We start from the raw sequence: 22672 nt of genomic DNA, 5'->3' as shown, positions 1-22672 counted from the left end.
CATAGGGATGCATCTAATAAAAGATATATGCAAGACCTGTGCACTTAAAACTACAAAGCATTGCTGAGAGAAATTAAAGAAGATGTAAATAGAGATATACTGTGCTCATAGGGTTGCTGGAAGATTCAATATTGTTAATATGACAATTTTTCCCCAAAATGTATCAATAGATTCAATGTAATCTCAACCCAAATCCCAGCAGGTATTTTTTTTTGGTAGAAATTGAAAAGATGATTCAATAATTCATATGAAAATGCAAACAACCTAGTTTTCAAAACTACTTTGAAAAGGAAGAACAGAGTTGGAGGATTAATAACCTGATTTCAAGACTTATTGTAAAGCTACAGAAATCAAGACAATGTGATGTTGGCATAAATAAAAATGGATCAATGAAACACGGTAGAGTCCAGAAATAGGCCCCCATATATGGACAACTCTTTGTTTTGCAAAGATGCTAAGGCAGTTGAAAGGAGAAAAGATAGTCTTCCAACAAATGTTGATGAACAAATGGATATCTGTATTCAGAAACATAAACACAAAAACCTTTGATCCATATCTCACACCATATACAAAAATTAACCCACAGTGGATAATAGACCTAACTATAAAACCCAAAGCTATAAAGCTCCAAGAAGAAAACATCGAAGAAAGCCTTTCTGACTTTGAATTAGGCAGATTTCATTTATGTATTCATATGACACCAACCACAAGATCCATTAAAGAACATACTGATAAATTGGACCTCATCGAAAATTTAAAATTCTGCCTTTTCTAAAGACACTGACAAGAGAATAAAAAGACAAGGCAAAGACTGGGAGTCAGTATTTGCAACACATCAGATAAAAGAGTTGTAGTCAGAAAATGTAAAGAAGTCTCAAAACTCGATCATAAAAAAACAACCCATTCACAAATGGGCAAAAAACCTGAACATATACTTCACCAAAGAAAATATACAAATGGCAGATAAGCACATGAAAAGACGGTCAACATCATCAGTCATTAGGGAAATGAAAATGAAAATTACAATGAAATAAATATCAAGTACACACCTATTGGAATGGCTAATATTAAAAACTGACCCAAGCCAAGTGTTAGAGAGGAAAGGGAGGAACTGGAGCTTTCCTACAATACTGATTGGTGGGAATATCATGGTAAGACCACTTTAGAGAATAGTCTGGCAGTTTCTTTAACACAACAAAACTAAACTAAAACAATACTACCATACGATTCATTCATTCTACCAGGCATGTATCCTACACAGGAGAAAGGAGAGCATATGCCCATAGACTTGTACTTGAATGGTCATAGCAACTTTACCTGTAATTGCGAAAAACGAACATCCCACATGTTGAACAAGGGATTAGGCAACTGGTGAACCCATACAATGGAAAACTGCTTAGTAATTAAAAGGAATAAACCCTGCAATTGAATGAATCTCAAAATAGTTATGCTGAGTGAAAGAAGCCACACCAAAAAGAGTACATACTGTATGGTTTCATTTATAATGCAAAGTAATCTATAGTGACATAAAGCAAATCAGTGGTTGTCTGGGGACAGATGACTGGGGAAGGTGCAGTAAAGAGAGATTACAAAGGGGCATGAGGAAGCTTTTTGGGGTGATGGATATATTCATTATCTTGAGTGTGGTGATGGTTTCACAGGTATATATGTATGTCAAACTTAGAAAAGTGTAAACTTAAGTATGTACAGTGTAGTGTATTAAAATTTTTAAAAATCATCCTGGTTGCTGGCTGGGGAACGTACTGGGGGTACCAAAACCATATACAAGTGGACACTTTAGTCAGTGTTGCTCAAGCAGTAGTTCGCCGTCATCAGAAGTGTCTGGACGCTGATGGTAACCACTCTGAGCACCTCTTGTCATTGCAGAAGTCACACGTGACTTGTATTCATCTTTTGTTATTGGTATATATTGAGTATTACAATTTTAATATGGTTTTTCCCTTTCTTAAAATGTGTATACATTTTGGGGGGACCCTCTGTATTGTAGGAGGATGCAGGAAGGCTAGTTAGGAAGGCACTGCAATTGCCAAGGTGAGACGGTGGTGGCAGCAGAGACAGAAGAAGTGGAGAGATTCAGAATGTATTTAATGGATAGAGTAAAGAGGACTTGACAATGGATTGGGTGTGAGAGGTGAAGAAGATGGAGAAATTACCAACAACTCTTAAGTTTGGGGCTTGAGCAACTGGATGGACTATGGTGCCATTTGTGGAGGATGAAAGAGACTAAGGTAAAAATAGTTTGGCAAGGAATGTGGAGAATTGAGTTTTGTCAAGGACTTGTGTTCTTTGAAATTCCATCTGTGGCCCAAACTGCACCAGGAAATGCCTGATGTGTGAGTTAAAAATGCTGGTTTCTGGACTCCACCCCAAACCTACTGAATCAGAATCTCTGGGAGTTTAACAAGCTCCCCAAGTGACTGACATCCATACTAGAGATTGACAGCTACTGGACTTCATTCTCCCTTCTCTTTTTCTCTCCTTATTTCTTCTCCTTCATCCTTCTCCCTTGCTAATTCTCCCTGGATAATTAGCTAAGTGAAGAAGGCCCTGAAGAAACAACAAACACATAACAACTAACAACAAAGCCCCAAAATACATGAAGCAAAAACTGTTGGAGCTAATAAGTGAGTTTATCAAGGTTACACGATACCTGATCAATATACAAAACTCCATTTATTTCTATACACTTGTAATGAACAATCTGAAAAAGAAATTAAGAAACAAATCTAGTTATAAATAGCAAATTTGCTGTTTATAATAGCATGTAAAAAATGAAACACTTAGGAATAAATTTAAAAGAAGTACAAGTCTTGTACACTGAAAACTACAAAATATCATTGAAAGGAATTTGAGACGTAAACAAGTGGAAAGACATCCATATTCCTGAATTGGAAGGTTTAATATTGTTAAGATGGCAATACTTACCAAATTAATCTACAGATGACTTAACATTTTTCCCATCAAAATTCCAGCTGTTTCTTTTTTTCCCAGAAATGGCCAAGCTGATAAAATTCATATGGAAATGTAAGGGACCCTGAAAGCCAAAATAATCTTGGAAAAAAGAACTTCCTGACTTCAAAACTTACTATAAACCTACAGAAATCGACAATGTGATACTGGCATAGCAATAGACGTAAAGATCAATGGAACAGAATTGTGAGTCCAGAAATAAAAATCTAACATTTATGGCTAATTGATTTTCAGCGAGGGTGCCAAGATAAATCAATGGGGGAAAAGAACAGTCTTTTCAACAAATGCTGGGATACTGGAAATTCACATTTGAAAAAGAATACAGTTGGACCCCTACCTCACACCATATACAAAAATTAACTCAAAGTAGATTAAAGACCTAAAAGTCAGAGCTAAAACTATAAAACTTTTAGAGGAAAACAGGTATACATCTTCATGACTTTGGATTAGACAATGGTTTCATAGATATGAGCTCCAGAGCACAAGCAACCAAAGAAAGGAATACATATATGGACTTTATCAAAATTAAAAACGTTCATGCTTCAAAGGGCACTATCAAGAAAGTTAAAAGGGGCAGCCGGTTAGCTCAGTTGGTTGGAGCCCGGTGCTCTTAACAACAAGGTTGCTGGTTTGATCCCTGCATGGGCCACTGTGAGCTGTGCCCTCCACAACTAGATGGAAACAACTACTTGACTTGGAGCTGATAGGTCCTGGAAAAACACACTTAAATTTAAAAAGTTAAAAAAAAAAAAAGACAAGCCATAATGCTGGGAAAAAATATTTGCAAATCATGTATCTGCTAAGGGACTTGTACTAAGAGTATATTAAGAACCTTTACAACTCAATATAAAAAAAAATAATCCTATTTAAAAATGGATAAAGGATCTAAGTAGACATTTTTCCAGAAACAGATGTCCGTATGGGCAATAAGCACATGAAAAGACATTCAGCATTATTAGTCATTAGGGAAATGCTAGTCAAAACCACAATGAGATACTCTACATATCCAAAACGGCTGCACTATTTTATATTCCCTTGTAATTTGTTGGTAGGAATGTAAAATAGTGCAGCCATTTTGGAAAACAGTGTGCCAATTCCTTAGAAAGTTAAACACAGAGTAATCCTATGACCAAGCAGTTCCACTCCTAGGTATATACCGAAAACATACATCCACACAAAACCTTGTATGTGAATGTTCATAACAGCTTTATTCATAACAGCGAAAAAGTGGAAACAACCTAAATCTCCATCAACTGATAAATGGATAACCAAAATGCGGTCTAGCCACACAATGGAATATTATTCAGCGATAAAAAGGAGTGAAGGACTGTTACGTGCTATAACATGGATGAACCTTGAAAACATTATATGACATGAAAGAAGTCAGTCACAAAAGACCACATAGGATTCTATTTAAATAAAATATCCAGAAGAGGCAGCTCTATAGAGACAAAAGATAGATTAGGGCTGGGGCTGAGAGTTGGGAAGGAAATGGGGTATGACTGTTAATAGGCATGGGTTTCTTTTTGGGGTGATAAAAATGTTCTGAAATTGATTGTGAATATACTAAAAACAATTGAATTGTACGCTTTTAGTTGGTGAACTATGTGGCATATGAATTATAGCTCAATAAAGATATAAAAAATAGAAAAGCACACACATGCGTGCACCCATACACAAAGAATGCAGTTTCTACAGAAGGTCTTAAGTGGACTAGGCCATGCAGGAAGTTTAGACCCATGAAGCTAGATGTAAAGAGGAAATTTAACAGGCCCTCCCCCCCAGAGTTTGGAGCATTGTTATGGCCCAGTTTTACAGGTGAGAAACTGAGCTATACAGAAATTTAAGGTCATATAGCTAGAACAGGATGGAATTCAGATTCCAACCTAGGAAGTTGATAGCAGAGCTGGGGCCCTTAACTGCCACATTACTCCGTCTCCCAGAAACTTGTGTCCCTGCTCTAAGATAAAGGCAGGGTGGAGAACATCCATAGCTGAGAATCTCTCAGTGAGATTGCTCTTTTCCTAGTGCCAACTCCACAGTGCTCATCAGAAAGCACTCATCACTTGGATGCCTACCATCTGTTTAATAGACATTGTGGAAGCCTTGCTTTCAGCAATTTCTAGAGCAAAATTCAGGACAAAGCAATCCCTTTGAAGATATTTAGCATGCAGCTTCTCTCCTTCAGGGAAGAGATGCGTGTCTGCCTACGTGAATACTCAGCTGAGAATGATCAGATAGAAGGCTCTGTGCATAGGGCCTGAATCTCAGAGCAACCTCTGCAAACTCAGAAATGTCCATATAAATGTTCAAAGCTCCTTTGTATGTTGGTTCATGACTACTTGGGACAACACTGATTCATCAGGATACATTTAATAGAGCAGACTTGTTTCTCACAAGGCATTTCTGTGCTTAAATGTAAGTATAGGGTTTTGTTTGTTTGTTGAGCCTTCATTTTTATCTGATTATCAAATGAATGCAAGGACAGGAATCTCTGCATTTTGGACTATTGCTGTGAACTAGATTCCTACATGTGAAATAATCCCAAGTCAAAGTGGGTGAACATTTTTAAAGGCTCTTGAACCTCCTTGCCAAATTGCTTTGCAAAAAAGATTGAACCAATTTACACTCCCACCAGCAGTGTATGAAAATATATTTAAATGCAAATTCCAAACTGCAGAGTCTCTTCCTTAGGTATTTCACTTAAAAAAAATTTTTTTTTAAGGCTAAGCAAAAAGTGACCCAGGATGTTAAAAAAAAGTCTGATATAAAAATGGAGCAGATAGTTAAAACAGCTCTTAGGCAGAAATAAGCTTGAGAAAGGTCCAAGCAGGATGATAAAAATTTTAAGGCATCATAGCAAGAAGCACAATTCTGAAGGGACTATTAACAATTTGGCTTAGATTGGGATAGCAGTCGCCAAGAATGCTGGGCGTGGTCAATGTACCAAATTCTAGTTTAGAAAAAGCAGGGTATTTTATTTATTTATGCTTCACGTTGTTCTAAAGACGATTTAAGATACCTAGAGAGGGGAAGTTGCATTGTGTCTGAATAATCAATCTTCTGAAAATGAAACGAACCCATACCCCTTGAACTACGGTCAGCTTTTATCTCTCCCTACACGGGATGCCTCGCCTCTGTAATCCGAGTTCAGCTTGCAACCACAATGACTGCCTCTCTATCTAATAATGGGGCACAGTGATTTTAGGGGGCAGAGGGGCGGGGCAGGCAAGGGAAAGCCCAGATTCGGGGTACCAACCCACTGAACTCGACACAAACCCAAAAGGTGCTGGGACCTCAACCTTCAGCCAGGACCCCTTCCGCCAGTTACTTGGGAACCCGCCCCCGTGCCCGCCAGCGAGTCTTCCATTACTACTTCTCTGTGCCCCCTCCCACCCGAAAAAGAGCTGACGTCCGAGGGGAGGCAAGAAACTCGATTGTGCCCTTTTCCACTTCTTTCTCACTTTTGTGTTTCCTTTCCTGCTCTCTCTCCCTCCTAACCTTTCTTCTTTCGCGTCTTCCCCTCTTCCTCTTCCTCGCTTCCTTCCCCTGCCTCTTCCCCCGGACCGATCCCCGCCTTCGTCTCTTTCCCTCGGGCTGCGAGATACCCTCACTTCCCCTCCTTTCCTCTTTCCCCTCCCTCCTCCGCTCGCGGCCTCTCCCGCAGCCAATCAGCGAGCTGCCTCCCGCGGCTCCGCCCCCCGGCGGTTCCGGGCGGGCCCGACCGAGCCCAGGCCGCGGGTGCGGAGGGCGGCGCTGCGGGGCGGCGGCCGATGGGGCCTGGAGGACGGGCGGCGCGGGCGCGGGGCGCGCCGGGACGCGGGTGTGCAGGGCTGTGAGGGGCGAGGCGGGCGCTTCGGCGCGCCCGGGATGGGCCAGCCCCGGCCTGGCGAGGCCGAGCCGGAGGCAAGGGCGGCGCGCGGGCCAGGCCTGCGAGGCGGGCGGCCAGGGGGCTGAGGTAGAAGTGGGCGCGGAGGAAGGGGCCGAGCCAAGACGGTGGGTGGAGCGGCGAGGGGGGCGGAGGCTGGGCCGCGGCGGGCGAACGGAGCGGCGCGCCTGTCCGGAGCTCGGCGGCGCCTGAGGAGGCTGAGGCGGCGGCGGGCCCGGACGAGCGCCCGGAGGTGGCGGACGAGGCGCCAGGGGCCCCCATGGGCGGGTGTGTGGGCGCCCAGCACGACTCCTCGGGCAGCCTCAACGAGAACTCGGAGGGCACCGGAGGTAGGTGAGCACCAGGGGGCAGCCTCGGCCCCCCATTGTTCCCGTCCAGGCCCGGCCACCTGTCCCGGGCTCGCGGGGAGCGCGGCCGGGCCCCCAGCGCCCCTTTGTCATCCCCTCCTCCACGTCACTCCCCGCGCCCCGCTTCCGGCCACTCGGCCGGCCGCGGGGTCGCCCCCATCTTTCCCCGGCCCCCGAGAAAAGTCCTCCGCGCGCCGGGGATGTAGCCCTCGGCCTCCTGACCCCACCGCCTCGCCTCGGGAAACTCGGGCCAGAAACTGCCTCTTTGGCCACCTCACTCTGTCTCCAGCGCGTTTAATTATTCAGGAACAGGATGGCGGCGCTGGGGCTGCAGAAAAGCGAATTGCTGGGGGGTTGGGGAGGGGAGCCTAATGCGTTCCCTCCGACGGGCCCCGCCACATCTCTCTGCACCCTTCGTTGTTCAGCAGAGTTGGCTGGTCTCAGCTTTCCCGAGTTTCAGATGACAGCTGCCCTGGTTGGTTCCAATTTGGCCATTTAAACCTGCAAGTTTCTGGAGCTTAGTTGGGGAAGTCTCAAGTGGCCACAGGCATTATTTTAACGAGGGGTGGGGAAGCGGTCTGCCCGAGTGAAATGTGGCTTCTCGCTGCAGCAGGAGGCTGTCGGGCCAGCTTGCTGTCGGGGTGGGCTAGTCAAATTCCTATCTGTCTTACGTAAAAGAAAATACGTACGATACCAGCGCAAATACGTGAGTCTGACTTCCCATTAGGATCAGGACTTTAAAAGTTTTTTTAACACGGAACGCATGTCGTTGTCTTGTAAATAGCAGTTTGCTGAGGAAAGGTATTTTAATTCAGTCCGAGTTGTAGTCTACGAGCATAATAATAGTCATTCTACCTTTACTTAAATGACATTTTGCTGAGTCCATTCTATAGCTTGTGTGCAGGTTAGAATGTTAGTTAAAGAAGAAACAAGTTTTAGGAATAGTGAAGATGACAGTGTTGGTTTGGTTGCAACCTTATGTCAGATGTCTCAAAATGTGGAGCGTATTTATAAGTTCCTAAACTAAATCATTTGGCGATAAAAGGGTTTACAAAATAGTTTACAACTTTTTCTTAACATACTAGCATTGAGTTAGTTGTTGCTTGCCCTGTCACTTAAGCTCCATCAGTAAACCACGTACCTCTAACTTTTGGCTGATGAATTTTCTGAATTTCAGGATGTTTAACCTTGCCACTTCATTAAAAACAATGGGTATCCTGTATGACTAGAGTCTGGGCAAATGGTTTGAAAGCTCAGTGAAGTAGTTCTTGGAAAAATTGTCCATGGAAATGCTACTTTATAGTGCATTTCAAGTCAGCATTATTACTTGCTGGTACAGTGACAGTGAGATCCTCAGTGAGGACAAAGCAAGAAGATAAAAGGGGCATGATTTAAAACACTTGAGTCAAGGTCAAATTGGGGGTCATAATGATTCTTCCTGACATTGAGGTGAGCGTTAATAGTACACAAGTATATTGGTGCTTGTTATAGGTGATGGTTAGCTTTAATTATTTTTTCAGACGCATTTAAAAATTCTAATAAACATTTTTTCTTTTCTTGGTAATGAACTTGAGCCAATTTATTTAAGCCGTTTGGTAGCGTGACTTATGACCAGCCAGGCATTATTAGCATGGGCTTTTAAAAGCGTAAAGTCTTAGCCTTTGGTAATTTGTTACCAGTGGTATCTAGTTAGATAGCTATAGTATCAGTTTCTTTGAGAACTGAGTCCTCTGGACCTTAAGCTGTGCTATATCTTTTTAAATTAAAGTTTAGGAAAAAGGAACATCAACCACCAAACCTTTATTTTCTTCTGGAGAGAAGGCGTGGTCCTCATGTCACTGGGATGGAGGAAGGAGCTATGTGGGATAAAAGGATTGTTTCTGGAATTTAATTATGGAACCCTTTATTCTTCATTATTGTCATGATAGTTTAAAGTTAATCGTGGTTCAAAGGAATTAGCTCAGGTGAGTGTTTCAAGAACATGTTAAATAGTTCTTGTTTATTACATTAGATTTTTGTTGGGAAGGGAAAGATTTTTTCTTAAGGGTGTTGACACAGATCCTTTGCATTTCAAACATAATAGTGGTTAGTTTTAATCTGGACATATTGAATTATGAAGGATTCTTTTATCAATGTATGGAGTAAAATACAGCCTTCTCATGCTTTTCATGACAGATTTAAGATTTTCATGGCAGATTTAATTTCATTCACAATGTTGTGTAAGCATCACTATTTTAGAGTGGCAAATACTTGTGTGTATATTGAGAAAAACTTATTAGTGGATTACTTCTTTGAAGGGATTTGGGAAATTTCTGCAAAAGACTGTAAAATGTGAAAATGACTTAATTCACGTTATAAGGTTTGTGTTATCTGTTGTTTTGGAATCATTTGTAGTCATCTTCCTGTCATACCTTGCCTAGAATTCAGTTTTTGAGTTTCAGCTACTTTGACCATTTTTTAATGCTTAATTTTAATCAAGACAAGTATATTATAGAAGTAGATTATTCAACAGTTTTCTCCAAGTTTCCATGCTCCTAGGATTTCCAGTTGTTTTGACATTTTTAGATCGCATATTCTGTGTGATTCTCTGCCTTATTATCGTGATGCTTGGTTTGGCACTTAGGACCTCTAGATGGGCTTTTAGCCCATGCCATTTGCTAAGGAATTAAATCTCTTAAGATTTTTTAAAATAACAAATATGTGGGTTAAAATAATAAAGTGAAATTAATTGAACACAGCCAAAGAGTTCTTGTTTTGTTCACTTCTTTAATGACCGTAGTGATGTTCAGTGTAGGTTCTCACTTTCTGGGTGTACCATTTATTCCATACATTCAAGTGATATCCCAAGAAGATTGACCCTGGTGATCACAAGTTTCCAGCTTTACAGGACGTAACTGGATGCTGGGCATTCATTTCTTCATTTCAGAATGTCTTGAGAATATCATGGCGTTCTTTCGGATATCCATTTATAGCCATGCTGCAGACACCTACTTGATGAGTAACAATGGTTTTTGAATAATAACAGCTACTGCTTATCCAGTATTTATTATGTAACAGGTACTGTGCTAAGTGATTGTGTTCTCTCATTTAGTCTTCAACAACTCTGGGACGTGGATAATATCTCTATTTTATTGGTGGGTTGAATCCAGGAGAAATTAAATAACTTGCTTAACATGGCATGGCATATAAATGGCAGAATCAGAACTTGAAATCAAGGCTATAATAAAGTCTCTTTTTTTCTAGTTTCATTTTTGAAATTGTAATAAAATACATGTAAAATTTGCCATTGTAACTGTTTTTAAGTATACAATTCAGTGGCATTAATTATATTCACAATGTGCAACCATCACCACTATGTATTTCCAAAATTTTCCATCCCTCCAAACAGAAACTCTGGACCCATGAAGCAGTATCTCTGCTCCTCCCTCCCCTACCCTCTGGTAATGTTTATGTTTTTTTCTATTTGCCCATTCTAGATAGTTCATGTAAGTAGAATCATGCAACATTTACCTTTCTGTTTGTGTTGTATTCACTTAGCATAATATCTTCCAGGTTCATCCTGTTGAGCAAAGTTGGAACTTCATCCTTTTTATGGCTGAATACTATTCCAGTGTATGTATAGACTGCATTTTGTTTATCCATTCGCCTGTTTGTAGACATTTGGGTTGTTTCCATTTTTTGGCTATTGTGAATAATGCAGCTATGAATTTTGGTGTACAAATAGCTGTTTGAGTCCTTGTTTTCATTTCTTTTGGATATACACCTAGGAGTGGAATTGCTAGGTGATATAGTAATTCTATGTTTACCTTTTGGAGGAACTGCCAAACTTGCCCAGGATGGCCACATTATTTTACATTCCTACCAGCGACGTATAAAGTTTCTCCACATCTTCACCAACACTTGTAATTTCCCATTTTTAAAAAATTATAGCCATTCTAGAGGTTTTGAAGTGGTATCCCATTGTGGTTTGGGTTTGCATTTCTCTAAGGACTAGCGATGTTGAGCATCTTTCAGTATGCTTTTTTTTTTCCTAATGTTAAGTGTGTTTTCCCAGGACCCATCAGCTCCAAGTCAAGTAGTTGTTTCAATCTACTGTGGAGGGCGCAGCTCACACTGGCCCATGTGGGGATCAAACTGGCAACCCTGGTGTTATGAGCATCGTGCTCTAACCAACTGAGCTAACTGGCCGCCTCTCACGCTCTTGATGGTGCCCTTTGATGTACAAAAGTTTTTAATGTTAATGAAGTCCAATTCATTTTTTCTTTTATCGCCTGTGCTTCTAGTTTCAGTTTTAAATACATATGTAATCCTTTACTGATGGAGAAAAAATAAATCTGTAACCAGTAATTCACAAATCTTATAACATTTGTTTTCTTAACTGAGTAGAAAGCTGTTTTAAGTTTCTCTTCTCCGTCTAATCTGGTAAAAAGGTTGATTAGCAGTGAAATGGTTTTTAAAAAGTTGACAAAGATAATTCATAAACCCACTACAACTTCTTAATCAAGAGATGATTGTTGTATTTTCTAGGGAAGCATTTTAAAATCAACAAGCATTGAATACCCACAGTATGCCCAATGTTGTGTTGGTTCCTGTGGTTCCAAAAAAAGGAATCATGATCCAATATCTTGAGTATGTCGAAATCTTTTTTAGGAAAGCCTAATAAAGTATGCACACATGAAACAATTATAAAACACTATATGAACATATTTTAAAAATACCATAAGGTAAACTGTGCAAGTGCTGAAGGTATAAAGGAAAACAAAATGATCTTAGCTGCTCAAAGTTGTGAGGTGTGGTCCTTCAACAAGTAGCATTAGCATCACCTGGGAGCATGTTAGAAATGCAGAATCTCAGGCCCTAGCCCTGGCCTCCTGAATCAGAATCTGCATTTTACAAGAGTCCCAAATGATTCCTATGCACACTAGTTTGAGAAGCGCTGGTCTAGGCTTGCTTATAGCGGGGAGAGACTAGAGCGAGGAACCCATTAGGGGAAAAAAATGGCATGAGTTAGTGATTTATTGGATGTAGGGATATAGAAAAGAAAATCCATGTTTTTGAACCTGGGTGACCAGGAATATTGATTGAGGAAGCTTGGCGGGTTTTAGGTTATAAGAAGGAGCTATCTGGGGAAAGCCATAGTTCACCTTTCAGTACGTTAAGAATTAGTTGGCAGGAGAACTTTTAAGTTGAAACATTTAGGATGGTGCAGAAGTTCAGATATGGAGCTTCTAGATGGTCAGGATTACAAATGTGGATTTATGGAGTCAGCTGGAGGAGGTTGACTGAAGGTGTAAAAGTGAATGACTGCTATAACTAAGTGAAAAGAAAAGTAGTAAGAATTGAGTCATGAAAATTTCAAAAAGTGGAGAAATGAGAAGTCACCTCTCAGGGCCTGACCTGAGGTGCTTAGTAAACTGAATTTTGTTGAATTATTGGGAAACATAGGAAAACTGGTCTGCCTGTGAAACTAATACATCTGATTGTATTTGAGCTGATCATTCGTTGTTTTAATTTTTTTTTTTAATTTATTGGGGTGAAGTTGTTAGTAAAATTACATAGATTTCAGGTGTACAATTCTGTATTACATCTCTGTAAATCCCATTGCGTGTTTACCACCTAGAGTCAGTTCTTCCATCACCATATATTTGATCCCCCTGAGCAGATCATTCTTATAATTTCAGAAAATAATTTGGTTAGCTTTTCATTCTAGTGTGGTATTTGCAGAAATTCTAGCTGTAGTTTGTTACTCATATCCTAACACAAGATAGACTTCTTGGGCATCCAGCCCCAGAATATACCAGTAGCCATTTCGAGGGTGATGTACTTCAGAGAAACACATTCTGTACAAGACAACAGGTACTTTCTTCACCCAGAATATCATGCATATCTCTTCCCTATGTATTTTCAGTGTCCCATATATTACTTCTACACATCTAACTTGGTTGTTTATTGAATTTTCTTATGCCTCTACTCTTAGGGCTGTGCCTATAATAAAAAATGAACCAGAATTGAGCAGGAGGAGGACTGAAGATTTAGTCTCCTTTTGTCCCTACTGTGATAGGGGAAGTAAAATTCTTTCCTATGTTCTGTGTTGGTGAGCTCTGGGGCTTTATAAGAGGGTTGCATAAAATTTCATACCAAATGGAGAGAGACCTTCTTTCTGATTTTTGAAATAGGAGCCATTTACTTGATGTAAAGCAGAGGGTGGCTAATTTTACTTGGAAGAGTTGAGTTGCAGCGAGTGGACCGAAAGGAAAATAGGCAGCAAGTAGGTATAGGTGGGCAGGTCTGGTAGGTATAAGAACTGAATTTAGGTCAGAGAAGCTAGAGATGGAAAATACTGGGATATGGGGAAAGCTGAATCCTCTTTGGGAAGAGATTTAAGCACTCACGTTTACATTAAAAATTGATGTGGGATGTTGTAGCCCCTGACTAATCACCTGCCTTCCATTGGGCTAGTCCTACTCTGTTTTCAATTTTCCACCAAAAATTTGGCACTCTTTGATATTTGCTATATTTCTATAGAAAATATTATATATAATACAGTACATTTTTATATAAATATTTGTTTTCTACTGTATTTTATATTTTCAATATAAAGGATTGAAATTTTTTCCTCAGTTAAGATTATCTTGGAATTTATGCTGGAAAGTCATTTTTAAAGAAGGTGTTCGCTATTTTCATATTCAATGGGCTGTTGATTTTCATCTCTGATTTTCTTTAGGAATCACTTGCTAGTGCTATATACTATGAACAGAAGATTTAAGCCATTAGAAGTGATGGCAATCTTCATTCTTCTGATTTTTGACAGCTCTAGTCTATAGCATCTCTCTTATGGAGAAATTTTAATAGATGGATTTTCTTTTTAAATCTATCTCATTTTCTTACTGTAAATGCAATCCTTCTAATGAGAAGGATTATTCAGTGTTAATCACTAGTAAGGAACTTTTGCCTTTGTGTTAATGATTAGCTCTTGTGGCTTTTGACCAAAACACATTCTTCTCTAGTTGCAAGAAGCATTAGGTTGAGTTTGGTAAGCAACATGATCATTATAATTGGGCATGTTGATCAATTTGCCGATTTAGTGATTCTCTCATTTCTCCTTACTGCAGACCACCTGAATGGTTTATCTTCATTTGGTGGACCACTCACCTGATTCTTCCTGCCGCCCCTCACCATCCTTACCCAGCTTTCTGCTTCTGCTTATCGGGCAGCACTAGGCTACCAGCAAGCTCCTCATGATTCACTGGTAGTTCAAGGACCATAGGTTGAGACTTACGCGTATGTACTTAAAAGATGCATGTGTGCTGGCCAAGAACAATTAGCATGTATTCATCTTGCATCAGCTGCTTTGACTTGCAGTCAGCAAGAATCAAGCTTGTTTCTGAATATATTCCATCCATGTATTGAGCCGAGAGGTTAAATATTTGTACATACATTGGGTGTTATAATACCATATTTTTGCATGTTTGCAATAGAACTTTTAGAAGTTTCCATTACAGCTCTGTTTTCAGAAATGAAATTTCTGTTGAGGTTAGATGTCTAAGAAAAGTTACGCGTAAAAGTTATTTTAAATGCATTTTACTTGAGTCTGAAGCCTTAAGATAGACATTTGCTGAAGACTAAGTAAGTAATGAATTAGTGACTTTTGGGCTACTCTGATTAAGTTCTTACCCTCATAGGAAACCCTTCAGATAATTTTTTGCATTTATTACAATTGGCTTGTAGGTATAAGCAAGGTGCCTGTTTCTTTGCATTGGTTCAGATAGTTTCCAGATTGTGTTATGTGACAAGAGTATCAAAGGGGCAGGGTAAAGTAGTCCAGGTCATTTAAGTTGCTAGTCTTCATCATGATAAACTATCACTTTCAACTCAGGGCACACACTTTATTTTTTAGGAGAGTTAGGATGGTTCTTCTGAAACTTAGAAGCCTGCCTCCATTATATCTGACTGCCAGCTCTTGAAGCTAACTAGAAGTAGAGATATAAATAAGGCTGGCTCTGTGATGTCAAGTAGTTTGTGGTCTAATGGAAGAATCGTATATTTAAGTAATTATGAAAAGTTTTAAAAGTCTCCACAGCAATGAAAAAAGTAGTGTGGAAGTTCAAAGAGTAGTGGGGAGCGGGTCATAAAGTTTCACTGAAGACGCAGCATAAGTTTGTCTTGTAGGAGGGAGGAGAGGAGCAGCTGAAGAAAAGGCAGAAGGGCATTTATTCTGTATGCAGAGGAAGTTACTTGTATAGCAATATGGAAAAACATGGCATTTTGGGGGACAGACAAGAAGCTTATGAAGAGGATAGGGGAAATGTGACATTATTAAGGTATGTTGTCAGATTTTGGAAGGCATAATTACCATAATCAGTAGACCAAGTTGTGAGACAGTATTGTAGGTGTTACTCATTAAGTGGTTTTAAAAATTATTTCTTTCCCGTTTGCTGTTGCTTCCGAGGTTATTTTATACAAATTTCTGATACATTAGGTTGTTAGAGTTTTTACCAGATCTTTATTCTTTTGCCATTTTAATGGTATTGTCACATACTAAGCATAAGAAATGTGTTTAACTTTTTACATGCACATGTGTCTGTTTGTCCCAGATCAGTCTTTGTCTCTTGGGTCCTAAGTTTTCTGACATATGGAAAGAGTTTGGGTTAAGATTCTGCAGACCTGCCTGAGTTTTAATCTGTATTAAGAAAAGGGCTGCATTAGCTGTAGTACTTTGGGCTCAGTTTCTTCCAATGTTGAAAAAAGAGAATGGATTAGATCATCTTTATTAAGATTATATCTAATTCTTTTCTGAAACATTTTTAATGATAATTTTCAAGTATATTGAAAAGTTGAAAGACTGTAGTACAACAAACACTTGAATACTTATCACCTAGATTAAACAAATACACACATACAAACACTCATACATTTGCTTTAATTGTTTGAAAGTGAATATGGACATCATGGCACTTCAGTATGCATCTATTAAAAATAAAGTTGTTCTCCTACATAACAATACCATTATCACTCCTAGGAAAATTAACTATTATTTCCTAAGACCCAGTGCACAATCCGAATCCCACAATCATCACAAAAATGTTTTATAGCTATTTTTTTCAAACTAGGAACTAATTACCATTTAAACATTGCATCTGTTTGTCTCTTTAATATTTCAAAATCTAAAGTAACCCTTCCCCCTTTTTTCCCCTATACATTGACTTTTTGACATCTTGCAGAATGTACCACATTCTGGATTTGTCTGATTATTTCCCTGTGGTATCATTTAGTGTATTCCTTTAGCCTCTGTATTGTCTTTAAACTGGAAATCAGCTAAAAGAATATGATTCTTTAACTATTTCCTAGGTTATAGTTGATCCAAAATCCAAACTTTCCCAGTTCTTTTCTGCTAACTTCCAATTGCTGAGATAATCTTTCATTACTGAATAAATCTGAGCGCTTTTTTCATTTTCCCACCCAGAAAAAATCCTCCCAGCCTCTGAACTTCCATAGTACTATCCTTAGAGTACTTACTCCCCATCTTCCATTTTTTGCCCTAACTTTACTGAGGGCGAAATATTGACAAATATAATTGTATATATTTAAAGTGTACAAGGTCATGATTTGATATACATATGATTTGATATACATTGTTGAACTGTTACCAAGATCAAGACAATTAACACATGCATCACCTCACATAGTTAACTTTTTGTGTGTGGAGAGAAGGTTTAAGATCTATTCTAGCAACTTTCAATTATATAATACTGTATTATTAACTATAGTCACTATGCTGTACATAAGATCCTCAGAACTTATGCTTGTTATAGCAAAGTTTGTATCCTTTGATCTACATCCCCCTTCTCCCATTTTTACAGAAATCTTCTATCAGGGTTATTTTTGTACATTACTTCTCAGAATGTAAGCTGCATTGGACCTGGGATAGAGACTTCAGTTCTCTCATAATACTTTAGGCTCAATTGACAATTGTGTGAAACACAACTTTGACTTTATAATGGTGTTAGGGAGAAAGTAATATTCCCCTAATAGAAGACTTAACTCTAGAACAAGAACTTTGTTAAATAGGACCATATAGTGTATTGAAATAGAAGGGCTGTCAATGGAAGATCTTTGCATCTAGTCAGTAGGCTTAGCTCCTTCCCATTTTGGGGCCTTTGCCCAGTTACCTTTATTTGGAATATAAATATTTGCTGTGTTGTGCTTTTTATTATAATTCTTAAAAATAATGTGGCCCTTCCCCATGTTTTATTTTTTTGAAATTGCTTTTAGGAATTATTTGTTTACTTGTTTATTTCCTGCCTTTTCCCACAATATTCTAAGCTCTGTGAGGTCAGGGACCTGGTCTCATTTTTTTTCTTTACTGTATCCCTCGTATCCCATATAGTTCTTGGTTTATATGCATTAAATAGTTTCTGATTGAATAAATAAGTGAAATAATGAATGGATAATTGTGACTGTTTCATCAGTTGGAGAATGAAAAGTTTACTATTTGGCTTTAGTTATTTTATTTGGCTTTGGGTGAAATTATTTTATTACTAGTTCCTTAGTTATACAAAAGGCCATTATCTTTAGAGACTTCCTTCATGATAATTAACTCTGGGGTAGTTTCTTACTTGCCCATTTGATGAAAGGAGGCAGTGATCTAATTTGCTGGTTAAGGTTTCCTTGTTTATTTTGTGTATATTTGTGTAATATTTTATTTTGTCACCCTTAGCAAACCTAGTGGTAATCTGAATTGCTTTGCATATGAAAAACGGTTAACTATGGTTATGGCACATCCTGCAGTGGAATTATGATAAGCTGTCCTAGAGCTGATTTTTGCTTACATTGAATGCAGCAGAAATCCAGGTTTCAGTGTGGCCCACTAATATTATATGAACCGGGAGTAATGAAGACACCCTTTTAAGAATTCTCTGAATTTAGATTTTTATTTTTTTTTAACAAGACAGCTTGGGGGATGTTGGAAGGGGGTAAAGTCTGGGGACAAGTTGTAGGATAGAACTGAGCTTTGAAGTACTTTATTAAAGACTAATTTCACTTTGGGGAGTCAGAACTACCTGTCCTTTATCTTCTAAACCACATCCTTCCATATAAAAACTATAAAGAGCATTGTGTTTTGGGGAAAATTTATTTAATTATGCAAATATGACTATAACATGTATAACTTTGTAACACATGTCTTATTATTATGAGATACTGAGTAATACAGATACATTTCACTTTTTGTCCTATTTTTATTTATTAAAATCTCCATTCTATGGTATGCGCACAGCAAACATGCATTGAGTATACCTGTGTAATATACTTCAACTTGTATGGAAATACCTCAACAGGTCCTAGCATAGTGGCTTATAAGTAATAGGTACATAATATTTGTTGAATTAGTGGATGTTACTGAAGTCACTAAGTCAAGTAATGGCTTTTCAATCATTTAAGGTTTACAGATATAATTAACACATGTGAAAAGAACCATAGCAATATGTTTTTTGTTGTAATTTTTGTTTTTTAAAAAATCTTCACATACTTTTTCTTGATTCTTACGATGGCCCTTTGATTTTAAGGAAGGCTGATATTAATATTGCCATATTACAGGGGAGGAAACTGAGACAGAGAAGTTTTGATCTGAAGAAGGAATAAAAAGAGTAGCACAAACTGTAAGCTTTGTCCTCTGCTTTCTAATTCAGAATTCTCCCCACAGATGGTGAGGGGTTTTGGTTGACTTTTCTTTCCTTGCAGCAAAAGTGTGTGTGAGTGTTTTCCCTCGTAGCAGTAAACACAGTTGAGTTGAAGTTGATGGAATATGGTTCTTAAGGACTCTCGTGTTCACACTCCAAAATGGAGATGACAGCAGTGAAAATGAGGCGGGTCATTGTCATTGATCTTAGGCAACAAATTATATTGCATTTCACAATTTTTTTTGAAATTTTTTTACATTTCACAATTTTAAACTAAGATTTTAATTATCTAACTGGATCAAATGGAAAAAAAGTAATAATCTTGCTCATCTTTTGTGTTTCTTACTCAGTTATCTTCCTTTTCATTGTTCCCTCTGCTGCCTATCCCAGACTGAATGTTTTCAGCTTAAAACTCAGTTTATTCAAGCGTGACTTGAATTTAGCAGTTGAACTATATAGGGACACAGGTCCATAAGTGCAAGAAAAGAAGGCTTTGTCTAACCTGGAGAGAGCTTAATAAAGTTTTTCTAGGCCTGTGCTCTTAAATCACCCTTATGGAGTATTAGAAAATCCATCTGCCTTGAATTATAAAGTGATGATTGTCCCAAGAGGTAAGTTGAAGGAGGAGATCACACGAAAGCTCTCTCTGATTTGTACATCCAGCAGTTAAAGGACGGGGACGGAACCCAGTAGTGAATGAGAATACTTACAGTGTCAGTGTAGGCACATTTGGACCCACCTCTTGGCTTTTGTAGCTGACGAAAAGGAGCAGAGACCATCCCATTCCTGGAGTGTCTCACTCCGAAATGGGTGGGTGGGGGGAGCCTATGGTGGTCCCCTAATAATATAGTTTCATTATTATAGCTTGTGCTTTTTCTGGCAGTCACCAGTAGATTGCTGCCTTGGACTTCAGTTACCCTGGAAATAATCATTTTAACTTGATGGTGATTCAAAAGCTTTTGAGCCTTTGATCATTGTTGTGTTGCCAAAAATTAACACAGAAGGCCTGCTGAACAAACCCTTCTGTGAATTTGGCTTTTGCTGTTCTGGTTTTGTGATGGTTGTATCATGTCACAGATATTTCTCTCTTCCTAAATGACTCAGAGTAGTTTCTATGCCCTTTAAATTCTCATAATTTTAAAGTGAAAAAGTGAGATGTGCCACTACAGATAAGTAGGACATATTGAAAAGTAACTTGAGAAACCATAAAATGATACCCAATACTTCTGGAATGAACATTGAATTCTTAAGACACTTAAGCTGTAACAGGAGCTCTGAGAATGGGGAGAATTGGCTTATCTGTTATTGAATGAAATGTAATACTCCTAGAAGCAAGAAGGAGACTTATCTTTTTGCATTGGATGGATCATGGGATAGAAAACAGGTTCTTGTGTGTGTTTGTATTTTTGTTTTTTACATAACAGCACTAAATGTACTGACTAGAAGTTATGATGTAACTGCATAGGGCAAGCAAATGACTGAAAAATATAACTGCTTTTTTTCTGTAACAGATGGTCCTTAAGCATTTTAATAAGAAAATAGTAAATAGGGACAGCAGTTACATTTCAATCCTAAAGGCAGGTTTTTACATTTGGGACAGGGAAGAGTACTGGAAGTCTTATGTGTAGGAAGTTTCACCACTGATCAGGAGGAAGAGGTTTCCAGATGAAACATTGAAGGAAATGAAAATTAAGATGTAGAGTACAGTTGTTTCCATTGATAAATAGTTGTGATTTAATAATAAATAGAAAGTATAAAACACATTAGCAAGTTATTTTTGCAGTAAAATCTTGGTGGGGGACATTCTATATAATTTTAATAAATAGGAAAATATTGATTGATGATACCTTTGCATTTACTCCTGATACAATGTAAAAGCTGCTTATAATGTTGCTAAACTAAATCAATACCTGGTCAACGTTCAGATTGGAGCACTTGTAAGATCGCTTTTTGCCTTCTAGGTAAGAATAGAGACCAGTTAAAGCTTTTGATTCCTGTATAAATAAACACTTTTATATGTATGTTTATTATATATACTATATATACAACATGTACACCATATATACAACATATACATACATATATGAGCATATACACTATCCATACTATATATTCATTGTTATATATGATCGTTTTCTTTGTTTTATATGAGAACGTGTTTAGGACTAAACCTTCTCACAATATTTATGTTTATTTTAAAGCTTTTTAAAAATTCTTTGAAAAAAAATTTTTAAGTCAAAAAGTATATTTAAGAAAGTGTAAGTCACGTTGCTCTTACTGCCTCACGTAAACACTTTGGTGTCCGCCCTTTCAGACTCAGGGTGTGTGGTTGTGTGTATAAGAGAGCGCCTGAGCACAATGGGTTTGTATGTTCAGAGAAGTGTGAAGTGCCTTTTGAGGTCATTGTAGCTACGGCTTATAGAGCAGTTTGACCTTCCTAATGTTCTTGCTTTGGGATGTGATAGGCGTATCAGTGTTAGCTTCTCATTTTTAGAAAGTGGTCAGTATTTTTTCTAAAATTGACCTGGCTATTCTATAGGTTAGGAATTAGCAGAGACAAGACAACGGTGTGAGAGATGCACAGCCCAGGACTTATCTGAGGAAAAGCAGTGTCAGCTAGAGCAAAGGGAATACCTCACTACGACTTGGCAAGTTTCCCAAGGCTTTATGTGGGCAGTTGGCAAGAATATAGTATTTCTTACTGTGTTCTTTCTGAACAGTGCAGTTAAATAACCTAAAAGTAAGGCTGGGATTTTGTAATGTTGATGATCATAGATGTAATTTAAAAGGATTAAATGACATCCAAGATATACGAGTATCTCTCTTTTCCCATGAATCTAACCCAAGGGCAGTACAGTTTCTAATAGTTTTTCTGTTGCTTTCTTTGCATCAAATATCACTTTCTTTGTAACTTGGTAGGGAGATAGAGAATTTGATGTCTGCGTCCCAGTTCTGTTCTGCATTTTGTGTCAAAATCTTGGACAAGCCAAAATATCGTTACATTCTATGGCTCTGTTGAGCCTTCTCTGATTCTTACCTGTTCTTAAAAGCAAGAGGTCTTTGACTGCACTTAGAAACCCATTCAAGGAGAAGGACTTGGCAAATGAACACAATTTCAAGTAAAGTATGTTTACCAACATTTTTGCCAGACTCTTAACAAACATTAGAATTTCTCAAGCATTGGAGACTTGAGATTGAAAAGGGAGACCACCTTGAATAAAGAATCTTGTCAACTGCTGAGCACTTACGGTAGTTACTTCCATGGCAGTGGGCTGGGACTGGCAGCAACGTGCTGTTGGTAATTGGTGTATGCTAGCTGGGAAATAGTGTGTTGTTGGGGCACTTAGGATCAGTGCCAACGTGGCGTGCCATCCTAAGCACTGGGTCACACCTTTGAAACCTCATGGAGCCTCAAGACCTTACAGATGGATTGATGATGTAATTTCACTCTGGGAGTGTAGGTCAAAGTCTGTGACTACGTTGAAAGTGTATTCTAGTAACTCTTAAAGCCACGAGGCAGGGTAGTCCTAGTGGGTAAGGCTATGAACCTTGGAGTCAGTCAGTCTGGGTTTGACTCCCAGCTGTTCTATTTAGCTGTATGATCTGGGAGAGATTTGTTATTTTTGTTCATTTAACAGACATTTAGGTATTGTTTTTTATGTGCTAGGCACTGTTCTAATTGCATGAGAAGTCCTACCGCATTAAATGTTTGTAACAATCCTATGAAATAGATACTACTGTTATCTCCCTTCTCTACTTCCCCAACT

General features: G+C 38.6%; 1 protein-coding gene across 3 annotated transcripts in view; it reads left to right on the top strand.

Moving 5' to 3' along the window:
- The first annotated feature begins 6707 nt into the window (after positions 1-6707).
- UBTD2 (ubiquitin domain containing 2) overlaps positions 6708-22672 on the top strand; it is a 40794-nt gene continuing 24829 nt past the window's right edge. Inside the window, exons 1-2 of one of the 3 annotated variants that reach the window (XM_074313898.1) lie at positions 7117-7209; positions 14340-14508. Coding sequence is in view for 1 of the 3 variants with exons in the window: in XM_019741274.2 (XP_019596833.1) it covers positions 7140-7209 (70 nt within the window). In the remaining 2 variants the exon portion in view is untranslated. Of the gene's footprint in view, positions 7214-14339; positions 14509-22672 lie in introns of all 3 variants that reach the window. The other 2 variants (XM_074313897.1, XM_019741274.2) reach the window with 2 other exon arrangements.

This window comes from Rhinolophus sinicus, linkage group LG10 (genome assembly GCF_036562045.2).
Source record: "Rhinolophus sinicus isolate RSC01 linkage group LG10, ASM3656204v1, whole genome shotgun sequence".
Lineage (NCBI taxonomy): Eukaryota > Metazoa > Chordata > Mammalia > Chiroptera > Rhinolophidae > Rhinolophus > Rhinolophus sinicus.
The sequence above is the reverse complement of the archived record's forward strand: the minus strand, read 5'-3'. Positions and strand labels throughout refer to the sequence as shown.